Source organism: Homalodisca vitripennis, chromosome X (genome assembly GCF_021130785.1).
Source record: "Homalodisca vitripennis isolate AUS2020 chromosome X, UT_GWSS_2.1, whole genome shotgun sequence".
Lineage (NCBI taxonomy): Eukaryota > Metazoa > Arthropoda > Insecta > Hemiptera > Cicadellidae > Homalodisca > Homalodisca vitripennis.
Window position 1 is genome coordinate 50,888,544 of NC_060215.1, and position 25,482 is coordinate 50,914,025.

General features: G+C 33.5%; 1 protein-coding gene across 1 annotated transcript in view; it reads left to right on the forward strand.

The window, feature by feature from the left end:
* Positions 1 to 25,482, forward strand: part of LOC124368988 (peroxidase-like) — a 107,399-nt gene that overhangs the window by 66,460 nt on the left and 15,457 nt on the right. The window contains exons 3-7 of the mRNA XM_046826575.1: positions 12,835 to 12,931; positions 19,171 to 19,321; positions 22,911 to 23,080; positions 24,195 to 24,371; positions 24,799 to 24,998. Of these exons, the coding sequence (XP_046682531.1) occupies positions 12,835 to 12,931; positions 19,171 to 19,321; positions 22,911 to 23,080; positions 24,195 to 24,371; positions 24,799 to 24,998 (795 nt within the window). The remainder of the gene's footprint in view (positions 1 to 12,834; positions 12,932 to 19,170; positions 19,322 to 22,910; positions 23,081 to 24,194; positions 24,372 to 24,798; positions 24,999 to 25,482) is intronic.

Sequence of the window (25,482 nt, forward strand, 5' to 3'; positions counted from 1 at the left end):
TACCATCCGATGACAATATCAAAAATTCGGCCCTGTGGGAATTGACTCTATAGGAAGCCTCTCATGGAAAGGTTGTATTTAGTCCTATTGAGGAAGTGAACACAATCACGGATGAAACTGACGGGACTGTCCGCTCAATTATTGTGCGACTGTTCCGATAGAAAATAACGAAGACCGCATCAAAGTAAGCATCGGCATGGCCCAAGGGTATAGTTTCTCCTGAATTATTGTACACCACTTTCGATCCGAAATCGCATTTTCTCATTAAATAAACTCTCTGCCATACTCAAAATTGCTGTGATTCGACATTATAACTTCTACAATACATGTGTAATAATCTACTCTTACCTTTTCTTCGTATAGCACCACCTTGTTGAGATATGAATAATTTGCTGAATAATCAAATATTACGACAATAACCCTCCCCCCCCCCGCAACTTCGCCTAGTAAAATAAGTAATCTTTACTTTACTTTACAATATCATTATTATAAGGTAAACCATAACGAACTATTTACATGCGTTACATACGTCCAATGTTTAATACAGTACATGTATGGTAAATTACTTTTTTTACTTGCATTCACAACCGTTCACTCAGAAACAGGTTCGGAAATGCCGCAATCGGCCAGCAAACATCTGTGAAGTACCGTGAACCTTTAATTAAATTTCAAAATTGTCCCAACAATCAGGAGATGAAGCCCAAAATTTTGAAATTCAGTAACCTTTGACCGACCAATACATTCACTGAGAAACAGCTATAATGTCACAATCCAACTGCAAACTTTTCAAAGCGTGAAACTTTTCAATTAAGAAATTTCCTTACAACTGGGAGCTTGAAGTTGGAAGTTTTATAAAGTCATTAGTATTTTATAGAAATACTTTGCTTGTTTTCTCAATTTAACCATGAAAACCTGCGACAAAAAGTGAGGCCTTAAATTACTCATATGAATGCGATATTTCAGAAAGTACTGAAATACATTATATAAACCATTTAGATTACTGAATGGTACATACACAACATTTTACATACGCATTGTTGTTTCTTGTTTTCTGTAAGAAATGTTATTGCTCTCCAACATATACAGTATAAACTACTAGTTTTTATATTCCCAATTTCAATCGTATAGAAGTAAAACAACGTACTACTTTCACTCAAATCGTAATTACGTTCTCTCAAGTATTTCCGAAGCTGTTTCTGTAGAATTCCAGACCTATTTTAGAGTGGCAGGGCATCATGCTGATAAGGAAACTTCTCACAATGGCCATTTCTATTTCAGGACATCTCGTGATCAATGTAAGAGTGCCCGGTGACAGTGGCGTTGAAGCCAACAAACAATAATCTAACGTTAGTACATTACAATAGACAATCTAAAACGGTTATATTATCTGGTAAACATACAATTATTATACACGCTGGCTGTACCAAATCGGAGTGAGATATTCCGATTTCCACGGTGAATACAATGGAATGTGATTGTAAACGAGTCGTGACTTAATTCAAAGGAATAGGAATTGGATTGGATTCAGCAAACTGTGACATTCTTTCGAGGCCGTAGACGACAAACAGATTTTTGGCACACAAAGGTCTGTCTGTAAAAGGAGTAAAGGCTCCTTATCTTCCCGAGGTCATTATCATAGCTTCGGGCTTTCCACTGGCACTTTAAACTACACATTCATCGATTTATAAGTAGCTTTCAGTGACATTCACTCATTTCAGAAATGCTTAGAGTGCCGTTTTAAAAAGATCCTGGCTATAAAGACATGTTAATATAATATATACGTCTTAAAATGTGTGTACGTTTTAGTTGAAAAGACACATTTATTTCAGCAAATGCTTGAGTGGGTTCAAATTGTGGCTAGTAACCTTTCAAAACTGCATATGTGTAAGTTAAGTAGTTTAGTATTTAACAGAGTAGAAATACATCTAACAACGCTCCTGCAGCTTAGAGAAAATATAATTTGTAATTTGAAGTCATAAAAGACTAAGACTGTACTGTACAATATTATATAAGACACCGCATGACATTAACACTCGCCAGGACAGTGATCACGTTTTCATTATTTTTGTCTCCAATTAGCCTACTAACATTTTTATACTCTTTTCTTGAAACTACACCCGCTTTATTTATTGCTCTATGAACGGTGTTCCCCGAACAATATGTTTTTTCAGAATATAGAGTTTTCACTTTGCTTTAAAACTCACTATTTAAGGGAACTGAACCTGAAATTCACAACTGAAATGTTTGTATTCCTTAAAACATGATTGCTGGAAATTCTTTGGATTGTGTATCACGTTTATTAGCACAATACAGGACCAGGTAAGTTCTCTTATATGGATTTATGTGATATCCGTGATTGCCTTGGTATTCACTGTTTATTTTTCAAACATTAGAAAATATTCGAGTACGGATTACTTTTTGGAATTGGGTTTTACTAAGTTTAAATCACATGAATTACTGCCACGGTGCTTGGCTGTATAACTATAGTCATGAAATAAATTAAACTTGAAAATTAAAACTTATACTTATGAGATGATTTAGTGATAAACCATTTTCACACGCTTCTGGGAGGGAAAGAGCTACAATTTTATAACATTTTACCTCTATGTCTATTAAATTATTAGTGCCACTCAATTTTCACATTACTTTTTACATTTAATTTACATAAAAGTCAAAAATTGTATACTTATTAACAATCAAAAATGGTTGTCATTTACATCAAAGATGTAGATTATATGAATATTCATTTCTGTTATGACGTCAATATCGTATATTTTTCGTCAAGCCTTTAACAATTATGCGCAATTGTGGTTTCTCTTTTATAAATTAAAACTTCAAACAGTTCGTATGGCGTTTCCATACTTTTAAAAACTTTGCATCTACACAGTGATAGTTTTGGGTTTTGGGTTATTATTAATCAGATAATTTCAAGATTTGGAAAACGGTTGAAAACTAACCAGAACTACTCGTATTTGGATATCCATACAAAATACACGATGCAACCTACTCCGAAGGTACAATATTAAATCGATTTCAATACTGCGTTCTTGTAGTTACCTAGTAATATATTAAATTCTTTCATTATTAGTTTGTAAAAATATTTATTTAGCAATTCTCGAGAGGTAACTAGAAACAAAATTCAAACTACTCAATCTCGCTAAAGTTCATAAAGAAAGTTTCAAAGTTCCCCTTCTTCCTTATTGAGCATTCATATCACGCTCGGAGAGATCAAGCGAAGGACCGGCACCAAAAATTAACTTTCCCGCGTTTGTGATCGACCGGAAGTAGCTTTCCGAAATCTTCTATGAATAATTCAACTGCTACTCGTGTATTTTCTGATCTCTGATCGAATGGTCGGAAAAGAGGGTGTTCACGGCTTTCTCTCGCCCATCGGAGCTCGCTAATAACACAGTACCTCGCTTACGTCATCAACTCGCACTCTTCGTGCACCGTGCACCGTGTACTGACCGACAAGTACGCTGAACCGTCCAATCATGACGTCAACACGTGGCTGCTGTAACTGCCTCAACATATTAGAGGTCTCAGAACTCAGCACCGACCGCCGCGGCGATACACTAGACACACAAGCGACTTTCACAAGCGTACTGTTCGTGCCCAGTCTTCCTTGTCCTCAGGTCGTAAACTCCTGCACCCACTTAACTCCGATTTACATACCACTGCAACGGTTCATAACGTTAGCGTATTTATTATACCGTACTTTAAGTGTGGTTCGGCCAAATTTAATCCGTGGAAAATCAGTAAGGCCGTGGACCAGTTCTTATATTGATGCGAGTTTCGCTCTCACGGGGATTTAGCCTTGCATTCATGATTATATGTAACTGTAATTTTATTCACTTTTGCAAAGATTGCGCGCGCAAATTTTATTTACTCACTTTACTTTCAGTGCTATGGTTTTAATGTGAATAGTCAATGAAATGAGTAAAATAAAACTTTGGTTTAACCGAGAATTGTGTGAGAGAAGTAGAAATGGAATATACTTGTTTCCTCGAAGTACATAAATATTTACACGTAGTTCATTTTACATGAAACAATGAAAACTACAACTCAATTGCCTTGTGGTCAGGTTTATTGTAGGCTACAAAAATCTCACTTAAGAATACATTTAAGTTAATTTCTCAACATTACACAATTACGGTTTACTTTAAAAGTTTTAAAACAAACAAAAATTCTGTATTATTATTTTTTTAGGAAATAATAAGGCCTCCGAGGCTAATCATGGAGGTTCTATCACAGTATTATGATAAAATATATACAAGTTCCAGTTTTCAAAATAACAGGCAAAATCATATTCGACTTCTCACGACCAACATAAAAATAATAAGATAACTGACGAGGTTTTCATTAAATGAACTCTCTACAAAACAGATCCAAAAGTATTTGTTTAAAATTATTTCAACTCTGTAGATATAAAGGGTACCCCCAAAAAAGAAGGTCCCATGTTTGAATCTCAAAAACTTCATATTTAAACACACTTCATGTTGTACTCCATTTTTAAAAGTCTTTGTATCCTAAAATTTTGGTGAAAAAACAACAAAAACACAATTGTCTATACATTCTAGAGTGCCATTTTTAAACTGATAGAGATAATTAATTATTATTTTCACCAAAATATATATCTTCCTAAGACCCTTAAGATTATGTACAACATGACGCCTGTTTGTATTGGAAGTATTTGAGAACGAATTAAACGGAATTTTTTGGAGTTGATATTTGATATGGTGGGGAATTGTTTAAACTTTAACTATGCAGTTGTCCGTTTAACCTCTAGACATTTAAGACGGGTGATCAGAAACACCCTGTATGTTAGCTCTTTAAACACCAGAAATAAAATTTAATAGTTTCATAACAATTCATGGTAATTCATAGTTTAGCACTCTTTAAATTATTTAACTTGTAGATTCTCAGATCGTTATGCCTAACAGAGTAATCGTTATTTCTTACAAGAAGATAATAAAATCGTGTGTAACTTCATCACTGTGACTTATTTATTTTGTGCATCGAAATTTGTATAGCATTTTATTTACTATGATTGAATTAAAATCACTTTTTCTTTAATACTCTTATCGAGCACATATAATCCCTTCATGAATCTTTTCACATCGTTTCTCCTTTCTATCTTTACGGGTTAGGGACTTTCCGTGCTAAATTTGTGTTTTAATACGTTGAAGGACTCGCAACTCTCCGTCACGCCGACCTTACAGTGGCAAAAGTCACGTCGTGCCTGTGAGATATTCACTGTTGATAATGACGGTATCAGAGTTGTATAGTACCGTAAAGTGGTCGCCAACACGGACGCCAGCAAACCAGCACGCGAGTGTACGGTGTAGGAGTAGTAGGTAGGGTCGTGACGAGATGGGGAGAGATCACCTATACTTATTGGAATAGTGACATGCAAACAATAAATATTTCTGTCTCAGTATTACGAGACACTGAGAATCGCAGGAAAGAAGAAAATCTTGAAGCTTTGGTATTTAATGTGTTTTTAGTTCCCATGTAAACAAAATTATGTAACGGATAAGGTATTTAACTACATATTAAACTAAAGATTTTTTTAATTAAAATGACTTTAGATTCTAAATTGTTAGAATACATAATTGGAGACTGCTTGTAGATATTGCATCCTAAAAGTTAGAAGACACGTACATTCAAATCATGTAACCTGAGAGTATTTCAGAACACTGTTTTCATAAAACGGAAGAGAATTTTATTTATATTTCCTACTTTAATAATAGTATTGAAGAAAGCACTGTGAATACTCGGATACATTTGTCCACTTTTGAAACACTATATATTTTTAATATTTAACAACATTCATGATTTTTGAAACCGCACTAACTAAAATATGAAGTAATATTATTAAATAATTAATTAGCTTTTCAACAAGATGGCACAAGTGTCTTATGTAAACACTATCGTTCAAAATTTATTTCAATATTAAATTAAATTTTCAGATTTCAACAATATTCGGCATGTAAGCTTTAATTTGTGAGTCTGTACACAAAGAGTTACTTTTTACTAAATATGTTATCCTATAATCATAATCTCATTATTTAACTATTAACTTTTTTGTTTTTAAACGTCTTTTTAGGGGTTTATTAAATACTCAATTTTTGTTGTTGAAATATATCTTTTTAATGGGTTTAGAAATATTTATTACAACTTTTACCATATTAACTTGTTTAATGTAACATAAACTACATCTGTGGGATTTAATTGTGTTAAATATAAGTAATACACTACCGGAAGTCTTTTAATGATGTAACAGACATCATGGGGAGTGCTAACAACGTGATGCAATGCTCTGGCCGAGCCTTTCCAAAACACTAATTGGGCAACGAAGAAATACAATTATTACTACGCAAAGTTATACAATTTGTGCCAATAGTTGCACTGTTTGTATAACACTGCCCACATATCTCGCATATGACACATTCTCACAATATACACAATTATCGTTAAATATTTGGAAAAAACTTTCTCTTGTAAAAAAATCATGAAGTTGAATTTTTAATATCAGGAGTTTTTTAACCAACTGAAAGATCAAATTCTATTACCTATTTCTTTGTCTATTAATTAATAAATACTAAATTGTTAATTGGATCTTACATCAAATTGAAAACATCCACAGCTTTAAATCTAAATAGTGCATCTGTAGATTAACATAAGCAATATTTTTAATTGGATGAGAAGTTTACCTATACGTGTTGTAATAAAAATGTCAAAATTAAGCGATCGCTTCACTCACACCTGTATGTGTTACGCAATTTACTACTTGGATTCGTCAGCTATCTGAGGCGAAAAAATATTTCCACTTCACCCTCATCCTCATATCCTCTAATTAATGGCGATGTGTAAATATGATACCCATACTCAGATGACACAAACATTGCCTGAACTGGAGACCCGTGGCCTTGAGCATGTCAGGATCTGGTCTTGTCGCTTTTGTGTAGTGAAGGTTATTCCCTGCCGATTATGAGATATTGGACAATACGTTGTCCTAACCAGAACTAACGCCTGTCACTCAAGTTTATTTTGCTAACGCGAACGAAATCTCTCTGTAACAATTATGCCATTTAGTTATATAAATTGAATAATGTTTTATTAGACTACTTGTACATGATTTATGCAGGACTATAAGATTGTAATTTACTTCTTAGGTTGTAAACATCGCAGTTTCATACAAAAACAAATTAATAAACAATAAATAATGTGTTAAACCCGATTCTCTAACTACAACTTTAATATGCTAAAAATCTTAAGATCTTATTTTGTATTCTGACAAAAATTCTTAGCCAAGAAAACGTAGTAATAGTTTCCAGCATAAAAAATCAATTTAAATGGTAGCGCTCACCTTGTAATAGCAGCCACTCGTTTTCCAGCTCTCTGTTCATCCGACTCTATATGGAATAGAGCCTTCAGACTGTTTCATACGTGCGGAAGCTATTAATTCGTTTTTATGACCAACATCTACTTCACGAAGACTTTATGCCACGCCATTAATCTTTTAGTCCATTTCGCACGTTGTGAACACTTCATTTTTAGCTCAGGTGGATTGGGCAAATCGGCTTTGTGCTGCATTCCAAATTTTATGCTGAATTATTACCAGTATTACCAGCATTCATACATTTTATATCTTAAGTAAATTGTTGGTGTTTAATAAACAGTACTGACAATTGCACAATTTTTCCAATTCTGTTTTATATGTTTTCTGCGAATTATACAAGCATATTGCAACACTTTCAATGGTTCGATGTGTATTGTATTTTCATTTTAACAATAGACTATTTTAATTTCGAGCAAACTTTAGTTGTAATCTTATAGCTTACATGGACAGTTAAAGATTTTGTATTCTACCAGACGAGCTACTATTAATTATATGCAATACGAACTAGTACCTGTAATAGAAAACGTGAATGTAAATAACGGAAATAGTGTTATGCCATACCATTTATTCATGTTACTACAATAATATGTTAAAAGTTCAGTACATTTCAATAGCATATGATTAAGTACGGTTTTTAAATTAAAATATCATTGAGTTAATTATGTCAAGATTAATTTGGACAATAGTAGATATTATTTTTATTTTTTACTTTTAAGGGTGAGGATCTAATGAGGAACATACGTATAAAGGATATAAGTTATCTTTAAATTATTATTGAAAACCTCATGACAAGTGTCTACAACCCATCGTTGTCATGTCGTGTCGTGTTATCTTACCCATCGTTGATTTATTTTTTAGTGAACCCACTATTATCAATTAAAGTTTAACCTTCTACATAGCATTGACTCAAAATTTTAATTGAGTCATTTGGATTTAATGATTTTATAGAAGGAAAAGGAGATTTACTGCAGAGGTACCAACGTGTAATACCGAAGTGATTTCGTAAGATATTACTTCAAAGACCGTTAACTGTTTTGTTTTTTAGTTATTTTTAATTAAGAGTTCCCATGCATTTCAGGTAAAACTATCTCAGGTATCCTGGACAATCTCGTTCACATCAAAGGGTTATTGAGTAATTTAAATGTGTACCCTAAATACTCAATCAAATCCATCCATTAAAATTATTATCTTTTATATATTTACACAAAATTATTAGCATAATTATTATCAAAACTTATGTCAACATTTATTTGGCCGAAATAAGTTTTAGGTAAGTCCAACGGTTTGATGACAGAAGATGGGGCAAATAATGTGGCCCTTCCAAGCAGGCCCTTCGGTGATTTTAATTTTAATGGTCTACTAAAGTATGTGCATATAAAAGATGACAATCGTAATAAGCCATAATATACACTTGACATTGGGGACATTTGGTTTACGGTATACTGAGTATACTCGTATTTATACTCCAACGCAGTAATAAGTGTTTGTTTATTCTATCTACTTCCAACCTTATAACTTATCAAACTAATTCTATTAAATTCAAATCAAAACAGATATTCCTACTGATTGTATCATGATTCCATAAATCATCCGTACATTATATTTTCCCTATATCGTTCTTGAGGAAAAAATATTTATAATTCCACAATTCCACAAAATGTTACCTTTTCGATAGATTTTGTATACATCAAATAGTAAATATTCCTACAGGAATAACCAATGGGCCGATTTGATTAGTATATATTCTATTAATATCCCTGGAATGTCTTTGTTTAATTTGTCATTTTAAGGTGAGAAACGCCGCATTAAATAATGTTAAGGTTTACCATTCTTGCCCACTGTGTTGAACCATTATATTTAGGATAAAATACCAATAAAAGCTTGATCGACATGACATATGGATTTAATTGGTGAATCTTCAGCTACAGAGAATTTGTTTAGTTTTAGTACTTTTTTTAATTTTTCATAAATATCATGATTTCTTTTAAATCCACGTCTGTAATTGCAAAAACTGCAAACTAAACTTGTGTGTAAAGGAAGAAAGTTTGTGGCATATTTAGGCACTAAACATTTTTTTTACGGTATGTGTTTGAAGCCACCCAGGCATGTTAAATCTTTGCCATTCTAAGCCCGAGACTAATTTTAGTTCTCTATGTTTTATCTATTTTTTATGTATGACACTTATATAGCCAATATGTTCAAACTCTTAAAATTTTCCCTTGTAGCAGAAAAATGTTAATTGTAACCAATTACTCTAAAAGTTCCATGTTAAGGAATTTAAAGTCAAACAATAACACATGTATGCTATTCTAGTCTGCACCATCTCTGGATTTAAATATAAGAAGTCATTCTTTGATCTTGCAGTGAAATATTTTAATTGAAGCTTAGAGATCAGCAGATTGGGAAAGCCATCATAACCTATAAAAACAGAATATAAAAGATGACAGCATTATAATACAAATTTGAAAGCAGCACCATGTACAATGATTAAATTAGCTTCCAGAAAAACTGGAGTAACTGGATAATGTAGTGACGAAGTCTGCGGCCTGACCCAACAATGGTTCCATGACTCAACCAACACTTTACCCAAGGACGTGTGTTACACATTGAGTCCCAACACCACATGCCGTGACTCAAGTCAAAGACCGTACAAGCGGTACCTCTACTTCACAACAACACAGGCTACGAATAATATACCTTTTTCGTATCTATTATGGACAGAAGAAACTGTAACAGCTTTCCGAAGCCAGCAAATAAACTAATTTTCAGAATCATCTACATTTTAGAGGCTCTTAACTTTGCAGTGAAATCATCATTCTTACATTGCCCTTTGAATAGTCGCCTCATTTAGTGACAACAACCTCTTTCAGAGCAAATACGGTCCAGCTTATGCGACAATCATGGCAAATCTTAAACCACAACTTTTTCTAATGAATAGCACTTACAAATCTCCCTGATAAGAAAAAAGTCATGACCTTTTATATTATTTGTTGAATTTTTATTTTACGCTCATTTATTGCATCTCATCGACTTATTTATTGTAGTATAATAATGATTTGTGTATCTTTTATTGCAGTACTATTACAGTATACAAAAATATTATGTAGAGTATAACTAAGTTATTTAATCGCTCATTCTCTCTTATTCACTTACCGACCACAGTAGCCTTTACTTATACAACAGGAGATTCTTTCTGATGCGGATGCGGTCTTCCAATTTAATTAACTAGAGACTGTCCGCCGCGCTGGGCCGTGGCGGTATTTCAACAAAGCAATCCGTAACTAGAAGGGGGCGTTTTTCTCAACAAGTACTCGCCCACCTGAGAAAAGGGAAATCTAGACGTACCGGTACCTGTCCGGTCCAGATACATCAAGATAGAGAAGAGATATAGAGGTTTGATGGCACAGACGCAGACCGAGAAAGTGGTCGCCGACTCTCGGCAGACATGCAACCCATCATCACACGTCGGGTTGTGTAATCCACGGATAATTTCGCCGGTTTGTTCCTCATTTAAACCGGAAATCGAGGGTGGCAGGTTCAATCTATAGACTGGAGGTCGGGAGTTAATTGCTGGTCGCAAATCACTCGTTCTAATCTCGTTCGCTTTATGAGGTCTTTACGGCAGTTTAACCACTAGAGAACGTGTGACGAGCTACAGAAGGTCCGATAGAACTGGAAACCGCTGAGGCACGAGCCGTGTAAAACCAGTTGTAGTTATGGGCCGGTTCCAGACCAATACTTCACAAACTTTATATTAATTATTCGTTACAAATTTATTCTAAGCTTATTGAATACTATTGTACAAACATACATTAATAATCGTATATCCACATAAAAGGAAAGAATCCCAATTATGTGTTAAAAATAATGTTAGAATTACAGGATAAGTTTGAAAATTGTTTTCCTATCGGGCAGTGTTTTGAATTTTTGAGCAAATTCGATTTTGGAGCCGGCTATAGTTAAATTTCCTCCCTTATACTTTGTTGAAGAATCTGCATACATATATGTATTTGAACCTTTTAAAAATCATTATAAGAATGTTTTGTTCAAAAATGGATTAATAAAGCAAAAGTAATAGTCGACATTTCCCAAAAATATTTCGATGCGTATTTAGCGTACTTTTAAATTTATACATTTAGCAATATTCGTACTCAAACATAATGGTCGCCAGTACTGGTGAAGCTGAATAAAATAAAAATGTTCCATCTAATATGTCATATAGTTTCATATTGCTTTTAAAAATATACTTATTTAATTTTCTTGGCTAAAGTATAATAACTATCGAGAATATTGAAAGTATTAAATATTCATGAACAATGGAACAGAAATAAAAGAAAAATACTTATTTAAAGAATCAACTGTTTTGAATTATAACAATTTTTAATCAGACTTATGTAAAATTGTGTGACCGTATTCTGAATTAGAACCAAACCTAATTAGGAATATAATTGTATCGTCTCGTTTTATAGCCTTCAATCAGTACTTATTAAGGTTAAAATCCATGCATTTAAACATAAAACACCCTGATCTTTAAAACATGTTCGGATGGTTAATCCGAACGTCTAGAGTCACTGTATAAGTAATGATCAACTAGCACAGGACTGAGATAACAGCAAAATACAAAATGACAGTTTCACTGTCACAATGCTGGACCAGCGCTGTTGTCCTGATTTTTCATTGGAAGCTGAACATAAATAATTTAAATACACAATTAAAGTGGACTATATTACTTAAATATTTCAAATAATACATGGAAAATACTATTAAATAAATGATCAAACCTTGGTTTAACGTCACACATAAAAATAAATATGTATTACTGTACTAACCAGTACCATAATACTAACCAGTAATTTAAATATACACACAATAAAATCTGGCATTTAATTCAGGAGTGGAAAAGTAAATATACTCTGCGAGTCTATGCAAGTGTGTGTTTTAAATGTGCCATGGACACTTTTAGTTATAGCAATCACATTTTCTTTAAATACATCGTTTTTCAACAATTATAGCACCAAGGTGATGAAACTAAAACCAATAAAAACCATAAAAGAATCATTATACTGTATATCTTATTTGACCCCAATATTATTTTATCTTGCTATGCCATTTTAAGATAAGAGCAGGGGTTTTCAACGAAATGAATATACCTCGAAGAATCTAAAACTTCCTCCATAACAGACGGACAGCAAACGTATTTAGTCCTAGAAAAATGACAAGAACGTGAATATATTTTTTATTTTCAACTACAGAATCGATTTCTTATTTTAAAATGAACTCCAATATTTAATTTCGAGAACAGGTGAAAATATAAAACGTACATTAACGTTTTAAGACCAGCATTATTTTGCAATTGTCAAGACCTGTTTGCAGTTATTCTTTGAGAATGTTAATAACAACATGAAACTAATAAAAAGTTATTGTTTCAGATGAGTTTATCGAGATGCAGCTTGCTAGTCGGGCTGCTCTGCTTGCATAGTAGCTGGGCTCAGCACCAGTTCTACCAACTGCTGCAGAACTACTCAGGTACGTCTCTAATACAACATGCTGCTCTGCTTATACGGTAGCTAACCCCAACGTGAGTTCTGCCAGCTAAGGATCTAATATTTCTTCTAACCTAAATTATTTCATACTTTTCAAAAGTTTTAGACCTCCAGTTCAAGGTTATTCAATACTCTTGCAATCAAAAAACTACATTTACTCCCGGTACATGTAACAGGTGCATAGTTTGGATTAGACAATTTCTTTGCTGTTCGTCAATTTTATCTAATGTAATATATAATTTGATATTAAATTATATTTTAAAGTGAGTTGAATTTAAGCGTGCTCAATTGATCTTTCTAGCTATGTTGTGATTGAGAAATGAATATTCTTTTCTGTGCTTCAGATTAATTGAATCTAATGTAAATGTACTCGTATGCATAACATTTAGTCTTAGTTCTTTGGTTCTATGGTAATCTAAGTTCTACAGTTAAAAACACATCGATAATCTTATTTTCCAATTATTTATGTTTTATTGTATTTTTTCCCGTTATTTTTAAATAAAGTTTACCGGTTAATATATTTTTATAGTTTTGGGACATCATAACAAAAGTTTAAACCGTCTTGTTTTCAAAAAGATCTCAGATAGACTTTTTATGAGATGATTTATTAAAACAGCAGACTGTAGGATGAAAGATACAGACTGCTCTTATTTAGACTGACGGACTGGTCGTGAAGCGCCAGTCTAGCGTTTGTTTCTGATGTCAGAAGACATTTGCAATCTGACATCCCAGTGAACCCATTCTACAGATGCCATAGGCTCACAAGTACCATCTTCTTCGACCCACTGACGACCGATTCGTCTCTTCGCTAGACCATTCCTCAACCTTCTCTAGGGCTGGAGGGCGTGGAGCCATAACTTACCAAAAGGTTTTCAGAAGGTCAGTATGACCTTAGCGTTGATATATCTCATTATTCTCACTGCTCATCTTCGAAATTCGCTGGAATATAATCTTTATCGCTTCTCATCTGATACGTCCTGATGGTGGAGAAAGCTGTGCGGTCAAACCCTGCAATGTGATCTTTCATATATTTGGGGGAAATCTAATCTTCTCGATGTTTTTTTTTTTATAATTTATGAATTAGTTTTTTAATTTTAACCAGTTTTTTTATCTCCTTATTTTTCAAACACTAATGCATTTTGTAAATATTTGACGATAGTATTAAGAATTGCCTTTTATTTACAATCGGCAAATTAAAGAGTCATCTGTTTTGAGTTATGACTAAAAGAATTTAAACCAAGGAATTACTGTATCGTTAAAATACATATGGATGATCGTATAGTTTTAATACTTAAATGTTAAATGTACATTTATTATTTACTTAGATACATAAAAGCAATATTGCTATTTTTATAAATAAATTCTGTAGTCATAACAGTAGTTTTGCTCTGTGAGATAATTAATATTGGAGGATATTCCCGTCTTCGGGACTAAAGTGCTTGCTTGTGAGGAACACAATTTAAAGGTTAATTTGTTAAATATAATAAATGCTTAGGCGAAGTTTTATTACTTTTAGTTGAAAAGGTTCAATCATTTAGAGATCTACTTTAATGGATATAAATCATTTCATATTGTTCTAGATTGCCATGGATTTGTAAGTACCGTAAGTCTACCTCGTATGTCACATATATACTAATTCTTCACTGTGACGAACATCTTATACATTTGTAACCTGTATAAGATGAAATGGACAACCCTTTAGAGAATCGTTCTGAACCAATTGGCTCTGAACGATTCGCACTAACCTTTCCCAGTATCAATGGAACAATGCGCAACACTCTGTATAATTTCTTATCACCAAATTAAAAGAATTTCATTCTCAAGACTGTAATCAAACTGCTGTGCTGCGGTACAAAGTGAGAATCGTAACTATCAGAGTTACGCTACAGACGGGCTAGTTAACTTTCCGATCCACAGCTTACAGTTAATATCCGTACGGTATAAGTTAATAGAATTCCCTATCATAAATTAGTTACGAAGCAACTCTCATCAAATCTCGTCCAAATTTAGAAACTCGTGAGATATATGCTGATTGGTTGGCATTACAGATAACCTAGCCATTCTGGGCAACACCAATAATCGTATCGTCTGCAGTATTTCAATTGGACAGGCAAACGAAGCGAACGGTAGTAGAACGGTTAAAACGTAATTAAAGAGCAACCGGTTAGCAGAAATCGTGAGGATTCCTGCTGTAAACGATAAACTGGTCACCAGCAATCACCAACCCACATTCTAATGGTGTAATCACTGCCAGCTCAAGTATATTATTCTTGACAACTCTTAAGCTTTTACTTTCACTCTGTATATTATCAGTTAGGTACAGTGTAGTACAGTAATTCTATAAAATTGTATGCAGGTCGCTGGCGATGTTATTTCCAAGAGTGTTTGGGATTTTATGATAATTTGTTTCTTTAAAAGGTTGTCACTACTCAACGTTTTTACGCTTGATTCCGAATCATAACTAATAATTATATTCCGTTTGACATCTTTTTTAGAACTCGATGTTTTAGGTAAATCAGAATGGCAGTAGAGAGCATAAAGTGGGGCAGTTTGCCATCGATCCGCTGCATTATTTTACACTTTTTACACAGTCCAGTAAGCTGCATTCCCCTAGATACAGAAGAACAATATACCCTTATTTCCATTCCACGAAGACTTAACACATTTGAACTAGTGATTGGGAAGATCTTGAAATCAGACTCAAGGAAAATGGTTGTTGAAGGTTAGAATATGACATTTTCATTGTTCTAGTATGTGAAATATTGTATATGTGTGTATATATAAGTATCTTTATTGAAATTTATTTAAAACCCCGGGTAATTTTTTTGTCAAATTCGATAACACCCATCATTCATAAAACCCTCAAGTCATAAAACATATACATATAACAATTCACATATTCTCTACAACTTTTTCCCTCTCTCTAACTTGGTTTCAAATTATATCCAAATTGAGAATTTTTACTCGTGCAGTAATCAAAAATTTTCTCTTATGTTTTTTATCTTTCGCTAATGTTTCTTAGAGGGCACACCTTAAAACAATTTATTCATACATCTGAAGACCAATTGGACTTATATTATGGGTAGTTGACATAAAGTATTGTGATTAGCTTGAAATGCATTTCATGTTAATTGGCAATACATTTGAAAGACCTATTCCGGTACACGCTAGCCTCAAAACATCTCTTAAATTTGAACCCTAAATAGCTATGTTACACCCTGCTCAGCCAGTAATATTTATGTGGTATACCACTAAAAAGTCTACTAAATTATGCAATGATCTCGATTATAAATTATATCTGAAAAATAATTAACATAATAACTCAGTTACGCCTATGAATAAATGCCGAGTATTAATAGGATTTACCACTGTTCCGCTGTGGTTCATCTGAGTTCTATTAAATTTCAGATTTTTATTATAAATGTCATTCAGATCTTCAATGTACGTATAGATGTTACACATGCAATACATTTCATAAAAATATTTTTTGCATTATATTGCAGTATATGGCTTGTTGATACTCCTAAATGTGAAACTATTTTGTGTCAAACCAACACACACTTAAATACCAACATATTATAGTATTATTAATAAGAATCTTTCCTAGATCCAAATATTAAACTACCCTATTAAAACTATGATATGATTAATTGCCTTTACATCAAGTAGTGACAACTGCAATGATTAATGTAGCTCAAACTTGGCATTACTACTAATATACGTCTTTTACTATCATCTTTGTACAAGAAACTACGGATACTTTACGTATTGTTTACATTACGTCCAGACTTGTTTTGATAAATTACATATCTTGATCAACAAATAACTATCACATCAATTAATATATATTTATTTTATCGAACAATTATAACCAACGAAACTATAAATAAGCTATTGGATTACACATCTCGTGTGATGTTCCTATTCCAAAAGTTATAGGAAAGATATATAAATGCTGTGAAATTTACTCTTTGTCCATGGAATCTTGAAAACTGTTTAAAATCATGTTGTGTGTCTTTAGCTAACTGCCAATAAGGTTACGTGTAGAGTTCCATTCCCAAAAAATTAACCCAATTTAACTCAATAGTTAGCAAAAGTAATCCTCATCGTGAAATTTATAATTGTAAAATACTTAAGTCAATTCAATTTTTTTACGGCTGGACTGGCCATTTTATCGCTGAAAATTATAATTGCAAAGTATTTTAGTTTTTTCAACGACTGAACGTTTCGTCACTGAAAATTATAATTTCAAAATGTTACAGTAATTTTCAATTTGCTTGAATGGTTAAACTTGATACTGGAAACGATGCCAAATTCACCGAGGTGACTGAGTGTGTTACAAATCACGGCACAATGGACATTGAGGCAGGACAGGTCTGTTCACAGGAATGTAGGGCATGGCGCGGGCGCCTTTGTGGTGCGGTTCACAGTGCATCAGTCGCGCTTTATCACATGTACAAGGGCTGTAAATACTTGACACACAAGGCCGGTGCGGTTACCGAGCTGTTATCCCTTGTACAGTCGATACCTCGTACAAACAATGCACCTAACAAGACAGAATGAAACTACCGTACATTTAAGTCGTACCGTAAATATTAAATGGATCGTTTTACAGGCGGTTTTAACGCTTTTATATTTTAATATTATAATATATTATTATATTATCGGGTTTTATTTTTCTCCGTTTTTAAGCTTAATTAATTATATCATTAATTTAATTGAAAATGTTGGATGGCTAATCCATATGTAGTTTAATATAACAAATCCTTGGCGTTACTTTTGATAAGCAGTTAACCTTCTTGAACCATGTTCGAAATATCAATCGTGGTGTAATGAATAGGTTGAGAGTATTGTTTAGGTTTAAGGGGTTACTTCAGTAGGAAGTGAAACTTAAGATTGTCAAAGCTGTGGTTTTCCCAGTTATTGTTTATGCTCTTCCTGTATTTGGGGGAAGATTGACCCTTGAGGGTACGGTCCTGATTGATAGGTACAGAACTCTGCTGTAAGATTTGTGTACGGCCTGAGAAAATTTGATCACGTTAGCCAGTATCGCCGTACAGCAAGGATCCTTCCGATAAAGTGCATTTTCAGACTTCAGGTGGCTTGCCTTGTTCACAAGGTGTTGCTGACGGGAAAGTCCTCTTACCTCAGGAGGATGCTACAGACCCGGGCTGAGATTAGGGACTGTCAGGACGCTATGCTGGAGGTGCCCAGGGTCAGGCTGGAGATGGGGAGGAATGGATTTAGATACTTTGGCCCCTAGATATACAACAGCGTCCCTCACAGTCTAAAGGCTTATGGATATTATTCCTCGTTTAAAAGCAATCTCAGACTGGCTTTGGAGGAGGAGTGTTTCACTCCTAAATAGCTGTTTAATGTATTATATTATCGGTTTTATTAGTTTAATTTTGTATTTCTTGGATGATGATAGATAGATTTGTATGTGCCTTGATTGAAAATGTATGACTTGAGCTATTTAGAAAAACAACAATGTAATGTTGAAAATCGCTTCAAATAAAGACGTTTTTATTATTATTATTATTATTATTAAATACACTAAATAATGGAATTTTTAATTTTGTGCATATATAATCATTTATATATGTATATATATTTTATATATATATATATAGTATTATCCATTTTTATTAAGTTTACTGACATGGTATTCCTCAAAGTAACTTTTGTATTATGAAGCCATTGGAAAATGATAAAACTTGTAACATACGAGTATGCTAACATCTTTAGTTGGATTATTTAGTAAATATGTTTGAACTGAGGAACAATCTTCACAGAGTCGGCATCCTCCAGGAAGATCCGCTCTGTAGAATGTGTGATGTGCTGGATGAAACTGTCGAACGCTTGTTCTTTGATTGCCCTTCAATAGCAAAGGAGCGGTATGCCATCTTTGGTAGTTTGGACTAGGGTGGTGAATTTCCCCAGGAGGACCTGATAGGTTGTTTTCGGCGGTTTGTGGAACTGCTGAAATCATTGACTGACAGACCTCATGGTGTGTTTCCGGGGTGTGGAAAAAGCCCTTGAGGCTTAAGTGCATGGCAGTAGGCCACCCCATAGAAGAAGAGGAAGAAATATGTTTAATATTTTATTAAAAGGAAAATTCTAAGAGTTTAGTTGTCTTATTTTTCAAATTGTTTTAATGCTGGATCATTTGTACGTGAAATTAACATTTTTACGATGTAAAAAATGTGTTTTGTGTTGCAGAGTTCTCACCACTGCGGCCACAGTACGGCCCCAGCGCCGCCCCCCTGTTCCACCCCCGCGGCGTCCCCGTGCTCAACGCTGGCTCAGCTGGAGGTGGCTACGGCCTCCGTCCTGCCCCCGGCAACTACGAACTGCCGCAGACTGATAATGCGTGAGTACAGTATATGTCCTAATGGCTGTAACAACTCATTCTGTAAACATGAACTACCCTGAATTATCTATGTTATAATTTCAATTAACTCTAACAATACCCAGAAGGGTCCACTTCCTGCTGTTTACAAATAGAATCTCCACTGGGTACAGCAAAACAGATATTGTCAGTTATATCTTGGCAACCCACTGGATGTCCAGGGGTTGCACATCGTTAACCGAAAATGTTAGGATAAAGGGATTACTTGAACTATACGCCAAGATACTTTGGTGGATGATGATTAAAGCGGGTAGTGTTCCCTTACTGTTAAAGATTATAGCGGGACCAGAAATGAGGAAATTGTCTCCCGTGTACGCTTTTACCGGCAAATACTACAACAGAACTGACTCCGCTTCTTCCTGTTCTGGGGAATGGCTGAGATGGTGTCTATTAACCCTCCATATGGTGCCTGTACAACGGAATCTTGGCAAGATCTTGGGATGCCAATCCCCCTCCTTTACCCATCCTGATTATCCTGTCACTCCGGCTGCCGCTCAGATCTTTTAAATGTAATAGCGCACTTTTCCTCAGCTTCTTCTCATCTAGAAAATAAAAACAGTGATCTCATTGTCAGTTTAACGTCTCATCCAGTGGTATCACGAGTATTTTAAATTCTTTCAATCTAAATTGATCCATATACACTAACATACTGTGTTTTGAATACTACGATGTCTGGCCACGTCGTTCATGGTTAAAAACTGGAAAATCAAAATCTGAAATTTGAAACAAGGTCATTCCACTTCCAAAACACTTTTCAGCCGAATATATTTTAACAATATTTAAATCTCCTTTGACAGTAGTGCAATATTTTGAAGGCTTGTATCGGTCATTCAGTATTGAATTCAAAACCAAGTACAAGTTAGAATCGCAAAATAGGTTATACGTGACCAAATAATAATTTTATCTTTTACAAGAACTGTAATTCATTTAACAAAATTAATTCTGAATATTCACTGAAATCGACAGTAAATACTACAAAAACATTTTAAACCAACGGAAGATCTATAAAAGACCTACTAGATGAAAAAAATACATCATGAGTATAATATTGGTATATAGATAGAAAATGCAACAGTCTTCAAAAATTAAATTAAATTAATTAAATAAATGCTTTACTTCGTGGGTTTGATTAATCGTTATATACAGAATTATCAAAATGTTAGGGAAGATCTATTGAACAGTATCTTTCTTCGCATTGGAGTAGCAGCATACATCCTGCCCCAATTCTTTAATTGTTTACACTATTATACACTATTTAAATCAGTAAAGAAATGTACCGTCCAAAGTCTCCCAGACACATGGTTCACTTCTTACTTAAAAATTAAGATCGGTGTACGGAGATTTCGTACGCCCTTTATACGAGGCATTATAGATAATGCCTTTTTATAAGAAACCAACACTTCTAATGTTTTACGTTAGTTGTCCGCCTGAGGATGAGATATCAGATAGTGTGAATGTCGAATTAAGCTCCAATTCGCCATGCCCTTAGTGCAGTGTCTGTGATCTGACGCAGGTAGTGTCACTGTTTTTTAACGATGATAAATGTGCGAAAATCCTGCCACATTCACAAACTCTCCATCATTAAAAACAACTATGAGCAAAGAATTTACAGATTTAATGGATTTATAGATGTCAAATTAAACATTTCTGAATGAACGTAATAATATGTCATTACTGTTAATGTTATATAAGAAAATACTAGAACAGCAGCTAATTGAGATTTGTAGGTGGCCGTCGTGTATTCTATACACAACTTTATTATAACAATATGTATATATATATATATATATATATATATATATATATATATATATATATACATTCAAATATTATTACATAACCTAGTGCTCACAAAACCATTAGTTGTGTCCGTTTCCTTCAAAGTGAATCCATTTGCATAGTATAGTTTGCTATGCGTGTTGTGTACTAATAAAACGGATTAATGGCTATTTCGTGTTTCATGATTGTAAAATACCTTCAAGATTAAAACAAACATAGCTATGCAGAATAACACAGTTAAAAAAACAATAAGTTATTTGTAGTTGTACAAATTCTCGGCGGTGAAGCATTAATTTTGAGATGTCCTGACGGAACAACTCATTGTTTGTATGATTATCCTAGCCGCAACATCAGAAACTCTCTTTGATGTTATTCCATGCCTATCTATACTCATCCTATACTTCTATGCAAAGTAATCCTGTGATAGTGACTTAAAATAACTAACATATTCACTAACACTAAAACACTTAGGTTTACACAATTCTATCATCACTAAGAATGAGACGGTTACATTTGCACATTGCACCAATAACCGTATACCTTGTTATTTGTCATAAAATAGTGCCTTGATATGGAAAATTGTAGCAAAACATCCTAGAAATGCATCAATAATTACGGAAAATTAAAATAACATAATCCGTGTAAAAATGTAGTTTTTATCTCAATGGACAAATTATTAATTGATCGTGATAAAATGTGCAATAGTTTTACCGAGTTTTTCCTTAGTTTTGAATCTTTTAGTAAATACGAAATAATCTTTCTCATATTGTCGGTTGATAATTTTAAAATTTTAAATTAATCTTTTTCAAAGGAGTACAGTATAAAAATATCTGCAGCCAGTTATAGAATTTAATTCTATAAAATCAGAAAATGTAATCTGGTTGTAGCTAGCCCAATATTGGACAATATAAACTGCTTTTTTAGTTACAGGGTTTTACAGGGAAAAAATGAGAAATGATTAGTTGTAAATCTTTATTGAAGAATAACAAAATCGATTAGCTCGGAATTATTGTTCCATATCGCTCCTACCAACAGTTGTAAATAATTGGCGTTCAATAGAGAAAATCATCTATCAAAAAGGTAAATCTCAATTCTTGACATATGTGTTTTTTGTTTATATATGGTACTTTTTTAATCATTCATTATAGACCACGTGACACTTAGGATACTATAGGATATCTTTTATTTGCAAAAGTTAAATTACTATAGGGGATTAAAGTAAATATTGTAAAATTTAAAATATTTGCCAAGCACAGAATATAATGTTTTATACTTCAAAAACAACAACAACTTTTAAGAATGGACGAATATATTAAATAGTAATCAGACATACGCTTTTCACGGGAGTTCCATGTTTGTTTCGGCTCATAATATTATTCTAGCCTATTACTGTTTGTTTTACTACTTAATTTAATGTATATTTTGTATTTCAATGATCAACGTTAACAACAGCTTATAATCATATAGTTCTGACTTGGCTCTAACTTACGATCTTTATTACTGGTGTGTGGTTTTAATTCATGTCCATGGTAATTAAACAAATTGATTATTTAGCTTAAGATTTCTCGCTTACATAAATATTTTATGTAAATAGAAAGTATAACCTGATACCCTCATACTGGTTATATAATTTGCTGAGTACCATACGTTTCCTTTTGTCTTGATACCCTTGTCACTGCACATTTTGCTTGACATTTCAATTCGTGGTTTACCTATATTTTACAGTGGAGTTTGATGTCTCAGTTACCATTAGCTTGTCTTCTGTTGGCAGGCTCTACGGACTGCCGCCTCACCCACTCGCTTGCGGACCCGAGTTCCAGGGTGGTTGCCAGGAATCCAAGTATCGCAGCATAGATGGCTCTTGTAATAACCCCCATAACCCCACCTGGGGCATGCCCAACACCCACTATGGACGTCTGGTTCCCTCCAAGTATTCTGATGGTAATGTTAATACCTCTCACTATTCTTAGCAAAATCCTGATCCAAACTCATACATTTTCTAGATACTCTCAGAAACTGAAGAATGTTGAGACATGTTTCGATTCAAACGAAAAATTAATAATAAATAAATAAGCCCATAATTTGGACCAATACCATTAACTTGAAGACGTAAATTTCCATTATTTATATCTTTTATTGAATCCATAATAATTAACTTTAAACAAATTAACAAGGCTTTCAAATTGAAGTTATTAAAAACAAAATAGTTCTACAATTTCACTGTAGATTAAATCTAAAAAGATAACACAGCAAGATCAGGTAAGTATTATTTAGAAAAGTTAATATTGCATCTAACTCATTGATTTTTTTTACAAACAAATCATAATACTATTTAATAAAAAAAGGAATGATCGATTAGTTCCATTTCGTTTCAGAATAATTGTTTTTAAAATATTGAAAAGGCATGCCCATATTGAGTGTTATAAATGTTAACTTCAATGCAAGAATCTTCGTCTATAAGCGAATTATAATTTTAAATTTTAAATTACATCGTAGTATAGACGAACTCTTGTTCATTGATATAGTTTTTTTTAATAAATTATTTTAAGGAAACATGATATAAACAGCTACATTACGTGGTGCTATAATAAAATATGACTGAACAAATTGATTTCAGATAAACTAAGTCTTGTATTTAGTGAGTTATAAACAGTATACAAATAAACAGATTGCAAACTATCCATAGAGTTTTCAGCTGTATTGGGTTTTGCTTTCCTCATAAACTATATAAGTTAGCCATGCTCTATAATCGCATTATAATTATTTGAAGTGTATTGAACAAACTACAGCTTTTATCTTCACAATATAAGTATTTAATAAATAATATCTTTAAATTTTGATATGCAGAAAGATATGATCGTTTTATTTTTTTATTGATATAGTGGTTAATTAAATGTTTTGATAAAGGAGATTGGTAACATTTGTCTATAATGTTAACAACTTTCCCTTTCCTCTTCATAATGAAACATGATACTAACTTTCAAAGTCGTATGTAGTTGTAAAAATGTTATGGTTCGTTGGTTTATGGTGTAACATAATCCGTATTCGCCTACAGGTATCCACGCCCCACCAGTGTCGGTAACCGGTGCCAAGCTGCCTGGCTCTCGTCTGGTCAGCATCGTCATGTTTCCGGACGTCCCGAAGAACGACCCTCTCTGGACTCTTTCATCCATGTCCTGGGGACAGATAATGACTCACGACTTGTCCATGGCTATGGGAACCACCCAAGCTAGTGAGTGTTGCGTTTAAATCTACAGGAAACAAGAGTCATGATAAAGGGTATACAGGACCCTCAGACAAGATTTAATCAATTATCGGTCTTTCTCTATCCCTTCAAATACTGTCGCTCATCACATAAGTGCATCGTTCTAAAGTAAACAAATATTAACCTGATGTTGCGTAAATGGTATACGAAATTGGTTTTTAGTTATTTATTTAACATGGAGAAAGCACAAATTGTTATCGTTTCCATCCATAAAACATGTGATTATTTACATTCCACCGCTGTAACCAATTTGTATAATAGTATACATTAAATTATATGATCTGCGCTATATTTTTATGTTTTTGTTTGATATATGTATATATATGAATAATAACATATATCATCGTATCAGAAGAACTATCAAACAATATATTTATTTGACTCTATCTTCCAGAGGCCCACTCAATCCAGTGTTGCAGTCCTGATGGTCAGATCCGTGTACCCGAGGAATACGCCAGTCCTCTCTGTTTCCCCATCCTGATTCCCCAGGATGACCCTGTCTACTCTCGCTACCATCAGATGTGCATGAACTTTGTGAGGAGCACAACTTATTTGGACACAGGATGCGGCTCACCTCATGAACCTGCTGAACAGGTACAGTAAAGTATACAAGTATGTATCGTGCAAATTATAATATTTAGCAACACTATGTATGTTTACGTTTCTTTTCTTTTCTTTTATTTAACTGTTGATTATTTCTCTGTAAAATTGCTATGAATGAAAACTTTTTAGCTCTATATATTTCACTATAAACGTCTGATACATAATTGTATACGTCGTTTGCCATTTCTTACAAGTAAGGTGCCAACATTCATAAATTACTTTTTATTCTATCTCTGGTGACATTGTAATGAAATGTAAGTGAATGAAAATATAACCATTCATAATACAGAGAATAGTTCATTAGTTACTATATTGATTGTTGACAGAAAACCAAAACCTTTTGGTTTACTCAACTATGGCGACTTAAATGTAGACTATAATTACACGATTTCTATGTGTATGTTGTGAACTCTTCCAAAATAGTGTTTCGAACAATAGCAGAAATCCAGACCTTATATAATTAAAATGTCATATT